The following is an 8,525-nucleotide window of genomic DNA, read 5'->3' on the forward strand; positions in this document are numbered from 1 at the left end:
CTGGCTGCCCAGAATAATGATCCCAATGACAATAATACCGATGACGGTGGGACGATAGTTAGCATTTATTGAGGGCTGAGTATGTACCAGGCAGTCTTCTAAGTGCTTTGCATATAATACCCCATTTCACCCTTACACTGCTTCTGAAGTAGGAACTACTGTTGTTTCCATTTTACAGATGAGGAGACCGAAGCATAAGGGGTTAAGTAATGTGCCCGTGTTCACAGAGCTAGTGAGCAGCTGGGCTGGGGTCCAAACCCAGAAGTCTGACCCCTGACCCCACGCTCCGCTCAGCTGTGCTTCCTCCCAGATACCTGGGTTGGTGCGTGATCGAGGCTGGAAGTCCCCAGATATATTCTCAGGCCCACAGGCGTTTTTTTCCACTAGGGAGTTTTCCCTGCAGAGGTTTCTGGTTAACCTTCTGAAGCAGTTAAGGAACAAATATCTATTAAACATTTGTGTTTTCACTTTGATGATGAGTTAAGAAGATGACTATAAACATATTCAGGGTCATTCTAACCAAACAGCCATAGACGGACGTTTCCATCTAATTTCATATTCACAAATACGTAAAAGTCACTCACGAACAACAACAATGGAAACTCAACACCAGGCGCCACAATATTTTTCCCCCCCTTTGAAAGGGGTCCCGTACATTATTTAAATTTGACTGCCTCTCTTCCTGTTGTTCTAGAAACGACATGAGCAGCTCTTTCAGAATATACAGCAACTGCCTCCCCCTGAGCGGCGCCAAGCTTAGGAGATTTACGGTAAAGGCGTGTTTCCTGGGAGGTCAGTACAGAAAGCCAGGCTCAACGGCAGTTTCTGGGGAGAGCAGCTTTCTGCCCATTGCAGCAGTTTGCTTTTTCTTTGGGAGATGTTCACATTTGAAAAGGCTCAATTGGGATATTTGTCAGCCTCTCCTGTACCTCTGGGGTTTGCTGCAGATGACAGCCGGCAAGGATAGAACGAGCTGGTTATCTCGGGACCATGGAAAACACGGAATCGAGGCTCCAGAATGCCCCTTATTTTCGATGTGAGAAGGGGAACAGTTCTGTCCCCGTGTGCCAGAAGTGTGAGACGTGTGTCCTGGCCTGGAAGATCTTCTCCACCGAAGAGTGGTTCCGAAGGGTGGGCAAGATGTCCCAGAGGAGGTTTCTGGTCAGCATCCTGCAGCAGCTGGATAGCTTGTATTTGTTACACTATTTTCAAAATATCCTTCAGACCACGCAGGGGAAGGATTTTGTCTACCACAGGTCCCGGGTCAACCTCAGCAAGAAGGAGGGGAAAATCGTCAAGTCCCCCTTGAACCAAATGCTGGACAAGACGGTGGAACAGAAGATGAGGGAGATTTTGTACTGGTTTGGGAACAGCAGCTACCGGACGAAGGCGAATTACACACTCTTGCTGCTGCAGATGTGCGACCCCGAGTTACTGCTCACTGCTGTTGACGTCATCAGAGTCCTGTTTCTGAGAGGGCGGAACGATGCCTCAGGTGAGCGAGGCCACAGGTAGAGCCCTAAGGGTCCCCAGGGACCAGGAGGCCAGACTTCAGGAGCCCGGCAAGGAACGGGAGGTGTGGACAAGCTTAGGTAGAGGGGGATCTTCCAGATTGCAGAACAGAGCGCTTTGTCCTGACACCCGATCCTGCTGACCGAAGGAGAAGCTGCTGAATGTGACTTCCTTCTAGAAAATTATAGAAGGACAAATGCAGAAGGAACTTTCAACTGTCAGGCGTTTCAAAGGGATTTCTGCATCCCTTAGGCCCAGAAGTGGCGGGTCTGCGCCTCTGCTGCTTAATGCTGGGGCGGTTCCTGCTTTAGCGGGTTAGGGATTGAAGCGAGTTTGAGAAGGAGGTAAGGGGGGTGCTACTGAGTTGTTTTGCCCTTCAGTTTGCACTGCACGGAAACTAGGCCAAGAGGTCAAAACCTCGGGCTTTCCTTCATTCGTCCCACTGTATTCCTTGCTTGCACATAAAATCCAACCTCGACTTGGAGTTAGTTTATCCAAGGCTGGAGGTAGTGGAAGGGCCAAATAAGGCTGCAGTAGGCATTCTCAATCGTTGCTTGTCTCAGAATCACTGGGAGGGCTTATTAAAACCCAGGTGGCCGAGGTCCTCCCCGAAAGGTCCTGACCCAGCAGGTGTGATGTGGGCCACGAGTCTGCATTTCTGACACGTTCCCAGCGGATGCTTATGCTGGTCTGGTGACCTCACTTTGAGAGCCGGTGGTCTAGGGTGTCGGTGACAAGGTCTTGGAAATGTTTGGCCAGCTGGACTGGGGCAGCAAAAGCAACCAGAAAGGAGGCAAGGGCCTGGGGGTTGCAGGGGGTCCAGTATGAGAAGCAGAGGATTAGCAGACTGGGACAAGGCTGGCAGAGGGCGTCAGGTGGAGGGATTCAGAGGTTGAGCTCTTGAGGGCGGGGAATTCCTGCTGTCCACGAGACCTGGTTTGTGGTCCTGTTTGCAGACTCATAGAATCCCAGGAAAGTTTAAAGCTGCGTGACCTTGGGGGCAGTTAGATCCCGTTATCTGCCCTTGATTTCTTTGATGTGTCCAGGAAGTAAAAGAATAATCATCTGGAATGAAGAAGTGGTAGAGAAAATCAGAGGATCCCATAAGTTAGATTAGAGATTGATCAGTCCAACTCCTTTATTGTATAGGTAAGGAAGTCGAAGTTCAGGGAATCTGAGTGATTTGGCCGTGGTCACCCAGTGGGGGGATTGAAAACCAGACCCCCCGTCCTGATCCTCTCCCATGGGCAACGCTGGCCCCCGGACAGGGGCGGCAGGCTCGAGTAGCCTCATCTGTGCACACAGGTCCTCACCCACCGCAGAAATCAGCTCCTTGTATTAAAACTTGTGTAAGTCCAGTTACAGGTTGTGGCAACCTTCCCCTTCTCCTAGGGGAGCTTCTCTCTTAAAAATTAAATTTTCTAGACTTCCCTGGTCGTCCAGTGGTTAAGACTCTGTGCTTCTACTGCAGGGTGCATGGGTTCGATCCCTGCTGGGGGAAGTTCTGCATGCTGCGTGGTGCGGCCAAAAAGAAAGAAAAAAAATTAAATTTTCTAATTTGATTCAAGGGCATTTATTCATATCATTGAAGAAAATGACGCAAAAGCTTCAGAAAAGCCGTCCCTCTTCCAGCTCCTCCCTGTCTCTCTTTCTCTTTCCCTCCCTCTCTCCCTCTCATTCTCTCTCTGTCCTCGTGTATATAGAGCTCTGATGAAGTTTGCAGTGCAGGTGGGCTGGCAAAGGCTAACAGAGGCTTTCTGTGATTTTTACGTAGAAACTCGGAGGCCCCAAATAAAAACAGACATAACTGGCCTGGTCCGTTCTGTGTCGATTAAAAAGAAGCCAGTAGAAATAAAACCATCTCTCTCTACCACTTCCTCTCCACACACCTGCTTAAAGAGCCGCTCATCTCGGCCTTTTGTTTTTCAGGGAACGACCCAGACTCCAAGGATGTGTTTTTCGTCCCTGAGAAAGGCCACACGCCCCCGTGCGAGACCTCACAAGTCTGCTGGGCAGCCAGACCCGGGCACACATCCTTCCCGTTGTCCAAAACTACAGGGAAAGCAAGCTTGCACGAAAATGTGTGGTGGGGAGCAGCCACTACTGGTAAGTCCGCTGGTAGGAAGAAAGCCGATGGGGAGGGAGTCCCGTGGAGATGGAGGGGCTGGTAGGGCAACGGTATCTGGGGAGGACAGAGTTAGGCAACTAACATTCACTTGTCACCTACAAAGTGGGTTGGGCTCTGTGATATTTATTCCCTCATTTAATCCCACATCTGGTAAGGGGAGAAACAAGGATTAAAATCAGTCAGTGGGGGACTTCCCTCGCAGTCCAGTGGTTAAGACTCTGCGCTTCCCCTGCAGGGGGTGCGGGTTCGATCCCTGGTCGGGGAGCTAAGATCCCACATGCCGTGGGGCGTGGCCAAAAGGTAAAATAAAATCAGTCAGCGTGACCTTAAGTCCCCTTCTGCCCCAGGCCGGAATCTCTCCGTCTAGCCCCTGACCTCTGGTGTGGGGGGATGGGGAGGGGCACCTCCAGAATCCAACCCACCAGGAGCTATTTTTGCAGCATTGGACTCAGTCTTGAGGTGGAAACAAAAGCAGTGGGGAATTGGGCCCTGACCTTAAGGCCGTCCTCACTTGGTTTTTGAAGCAAGACATATACACGGAATAATTACGGGGAACACAAAACATAGATTCAGAAGCGCTTTTTATACAGAAATTTTCAAGTTTCAAAAGTAGGTAGAACAGTGTAATCATTACCCACATAACCGTCGTCCAGCCTCAATAATTATCACCATCTTACCAGTCTTATTGCCTCCATCCCCCTCTTTTGAAACGGAGACTTTTTCCTGTTGGGCTCATTTAGAGGAAACTCCAGACACCATGCCATTTCACCAGCAGGGCAGTTTTGATGCCACAGACATCGACTTGAGCTGGGAACGTTGAAAACTGCTTGTGCGTTTGGTTGGGGAAGCTCTATTTTCATCTTGGCAGAAGAAATGACCAAACCCTGGTGGCCTCAGGGTAGACCCTGATGAGCTCTGTTTTGGGGGACAGCTTTTGGCCAGGACTTGCTCTCGGCCCGGAGTCACCCCAAAGACTCCCCAACCGTGCCCCCCTTCTCCGGCTTTCCTCCAGAAGGACAGTGGAAGAGTTCACTCCGGTATATTTCCGAGATGAATAGGCTGTCTTCTGAAAAAGCAAGCGTGTCCGAAGCAGGCTCGGCCCCTGCCGCCGATGTGCTGGTGGATCTGGAGGCCGTCAGAGAGCTGTCTTCTGGGGTCAGCAGATACCGCGACTTCATCCGTCACCTGCCGGTCCACCTCGCCAAGTATATCCTCAGTACGCGGGGCCTGTTGGGGGATTTCTCAGGACCCCGCCCGCCACCATCGCAGCGCAGTTGGGAGGTGCCCAGGTCCACCTCTTGTTTTCCAGGTATGCTGGATAAGAACAGCCTGAACAGGTGTGTGTTCGTGAACCAGCACTGGGCAGTGCTAGCGCAGCAGGTCAAGACCGACCTGTCCATGCACTCTTTCATCCAGCACCAGATCACCTTCCTGCAGGTACTTTCTTTGGGAGGGGACAGCTGTAGACCAGCCGCATGGCTGCCCCAGCCTTTCCGTCTGCGGTAGACCCTGAGCTGGCCTCCTGCTGCTTCCTCAACTGCCTTTTTGTCCGGACTCCCGATATCCCGTTTACTCTCCCCTTGTTGGTGCATCTAGCAGGGATGACACATATAGAAACCTCTTGGGAAGAAGACAGAGGCAGAGCCTTTCCGGAGCCTCACAGAGCAGGGACCTTTCCCCAGGGAGCCATACTGCAGCTTGTGCAATATAAGAAAGCCTCATGTACACAGATGTTTACAGAGCCACAAAGTAATTTTTTAGGTTAAAATGCAGTTTTCCCTGGATAGTAACCATCTCTGGCATTTATACTTCTGTTTCTTGCCAGAAGCCTGACCCTAAATCGTGGGTTCCTGGTAGCTTGGATTTTTCCCAGCAGAGGGAGCGGAGGCCTTGAGCCAGGGGACATGCCGGAAGCTGAGAACCGCCCACCATCCTCGCCGGTCCCCCTCCGGATGTTTGGTGGGCGTTACCCTCCTTCAGTCAGTCTGCACGCACCACTGGCCTAGCTGGCCAGGCCCAGGCCTTCCTTGCCCAGAACTTACCCATCTTTCAGATCTCGCCAAACACTAGTTTTTCCCCTCCTCTTGGAGTGTAAGAGCTAAGAGTAGCCGTTTTCTGTTATCTTCCCTCAGGGGTCCTACACCAGGGGAATAGACCCTAATTACGCCAGCAAGGTCACTATCCCAGTTCCTAAGATGGCAGATGACGGGAAGCACCTATGTGTGAAAAATCAGAAACGGAAACTGAGAACGAAGGTGGGTTCCGATGGCACCTGGGGCCAGCGACTGTGACCGTCCTTTCCTACTGGCCATTGAAGGCTGAAGTCCAGACTGAGCCCTCACATATGGATGTAGGATATGGGAGATGTAGGATGGGGCATATGGCTGTAGGGTATGGGAGGGTGTAGGTTAGATCATATGGATGTCGGATATGGGAGGATGTAGGATACAGCATATGGATGTAGGGTATGGGAGGCAACATTCCCTAAGGGAGACCACCTGTTGGGTGCTGTGTGTCCTTAAGCGAGTGACCTTCTCTCCTTAAGCCCTAACTACCTCTTCTGTTAAATGGGGGGGCTGATTTGGTTGTCTTCTCGGGGTTCTTCCTGACTGCAGCCCCCACGTCAGGTCCTGTGTCCATGGCATCTGTCATCTAGCGGGGAGCTCAGAGCCAGGAGCAATGTCAGGATTGCTGGGCTTTTCCTCACCACCTCTGTCCCTGCACTGAGAGGCTGCAGGGGGGTCTGTCGCTCGGGATTGAGGACATGAGGGCGGGGCTAGGGCCGTCCCCAAATGCCCAGGGTCCAGAATGAATTAAGCTTTCCGACCTCTCACTTCCACGTGCATTCTGGTTCTAGGACGGAAGGAGAGCGTTACTTAGCCTCAGACCTCTCTACAAAATCTCGGGCAGTAACAAAAAAAGTATCGTGTCTCAGATGGAAGACTCTGAGCTCTGGGTTCTGCCCATTCAGGCGTGGTGGTCGTTCCCCAGACCAGTGGACTCCTGCCCCCTCCTCTCTGCTCAAGGGCCTTCTATTTTGAAATCTATTCAATGGGCCCCAAAAGGATACTTAACAAGGGTGGTCGGACTGTAGCTTTCCATAGGAAGACTGTGCAGTTTCAATTAGAAGTTGAGAAAGAGAAGGGTCCAGTTCTTATGTCTGTAGAGGCCGTTCTGGTCACACAAAGGAGGGAGGGGGACGGGGAGGGCAGCAGGATGATGGGACCGTGGTGACTCTGGGGGGGGTCCACTCACTACTCAGGTCCAGCTGAGTATTGCCATGGGATACTGTGCACCCCGGCTTCCCAGGCCGCCTGAGCTTTCGAGGGAAGTGAGGGGGCTTCCCTGGTGGCGCAGTGGTTGAGAGTCCGCCTGCCGATGCGGGGGACGCGGGTTCGTGCCCCGGTCCGGGAAGATCCCACGTGCCGCGGAGCGGCTGGGCCCGTGAGCCACGGCCGCCGGGCCTGTGCGTCCGGAGCCTGTGCTCCGCAACGGGAGAGGCCACAGCAGTGAGAGGCCCGCGTACCCCCAGCAAAAAAAAAAAAAAAAAAAAAAAAAGGGAAGTGAGAAATCTGAATTATCACGGGACAGCTCCTGCTTTTCTTTAATGCTGGCAACCAATTAAAAGCATTTAAAAAAAACCCCAAAACTACATGGGCCAAAGAAAGCACATTTGTGGACGTGCAAGTTTTGAAATCTTTGAGTTGGCCCCTCCACTCATTTTATAGATGAAGAAACAGAGTGTCAGGCCTCCACTGGAGGGAAAGAGACGTAAGTTCAAGGCTGACCCTCTCTTTCCAAGCCCGTCTCTCTGTTAAGTGTAACAAAACCAACACCCTTCTTCCTTAGGCGATGTAGCTAGTAATTGCCAGACAAACAAGGACTACCCAGACAGTGTTTGATGCTTAGAAATGTATAATTAATTTAAGAAAAGAAAGAGAAACAGGCACAGGTATGGAGACCGGTAGGGAAGCAGTGGGACCGAGCAGTGAGGGGGCTGCTGGGAAGAGGCTGAGGCGAGCGGTGGGTGCTTCCGGGGGTGGTGGCTACAGCGGGAACTGCCTGTGCTTGATTTCCGTGATCTACTTGATCTACTTGATCCTCACAATGGGTCGGGTGGACAGCGTTGCTCCCAGTGTGTGGGTGTGGAAATGAGGCTGTGCTGTTAGAATACTTACCCAGGGTCTCCTAGCTGGTCATAGCAGAGCTGGGATTCGAACCCAGATCTTTTTCACCCCATCGACTCCACCGAGTAGCGTCCAGGCTCTCAAAGCTCAGTGGGTGAGCGAGAGCCAAGGAATTCCAGCCTGGGCTGTGAGAAGCCAGGGAAGCCTCGTTTAATTCAAGGCAGATATCAGAGCTGCCTGAACACGCGAGGGGAAGCAGGCTGATGGATTCTTCTGGGGAGAGACTTCTGTGTGGATGTCAGGACCTGGTGAAAGATCGAGAAAGAGAATGGGCTGAGGAAGAGTGGACGGGCGTGGAAGAGAAGGCTGAGGTTGGGAAGGAAGACAGGTCCTCAGACACAAACGTCGTGCTGTGGTCCTCTTTGCTTTCTTCGTAAACTCACCTTGTCTTTTTGGTTTCCTGTTAGTGTGATTGCTATTTCCTGCTTTTTGAGGTTGAAGAATGAGGCTTGGAAGAAGACTGGAACTGGAATTCCAGTTGAGTCATCTATACCAGAATTTAGCATCCCTGGAGGGCCATAGCCACTCAGAAAGTGTGTGATGAAGGGAGGGAGTGGGGAGGGAGGGAGGGAGGAGGGAAGGAAGGAAGGAAGGGAAGGAGGGAGGAAGGAAGGGAAGGAGGGAGGAAGGAAGGGAAGGAGGGAGGAAGGAAGGAAGGAGGGAATGAAGGAGGGAAGGGGGGGAGGGAAGGATGTAGG

General features: G+C 51.9%; 1 protein-coding gene across 7 annotated transcripts in view; it reads left to right on the forward strand.

Annotated features, from left to right (window-relative positions):
- Nucleotides 1–489: 489 nt before the first annotated feature.
- Nucleotides 490–8,525, forward strand: part of LOC102988043 (F-box/WD repeat-containing protein 10) — a 37,022-nt gene continuing 28,986 nt past the window's right edge. For 5 of the 7 annotated variants that reach the window (XM_028499999.1, XM_028500002.1, XM_028500004.1 and 2 more), the window contains exons 1-4: nt 490–1,495; nt 3,442–3,618; nt 4,653–5,077; nt 5,773–5,895. In XM_028499999.1, the coding sequence (XP_028355800.1) occupies nt 991–1,495; nt 3,442–3,618; nt 4,653–5,077; nt 5,773–5,895 (1,230 nt within the window). In that variant the 5' untranslated portion in view covers nt 490–990. The remainder of the gene's footprint in view (nt 1,496–3,441; nt 3,619–4,652; nt 5,078–5,772; nt 5,896–8,525) is intronic. The other 2 variants (XM_028500001.1, XM_028500003.1) reach the window with 1 other exon arrangement.

This window comes from Physeter macrocephalus, chromosome 14 (genome assembly GCF_002837175.3).
Source record: "Physeter macrocephalus isolate SW-GA chromosome 14, ASM283717v5, whole genome shotgun sequence".
In the NCBI taxonomy this organism is placed as follows: Eukaryota; Metazoa; Chordata; class Mammalia; order Artiodactyla; family Physeteridae; genus Physeter; species Physeter macrocephalus.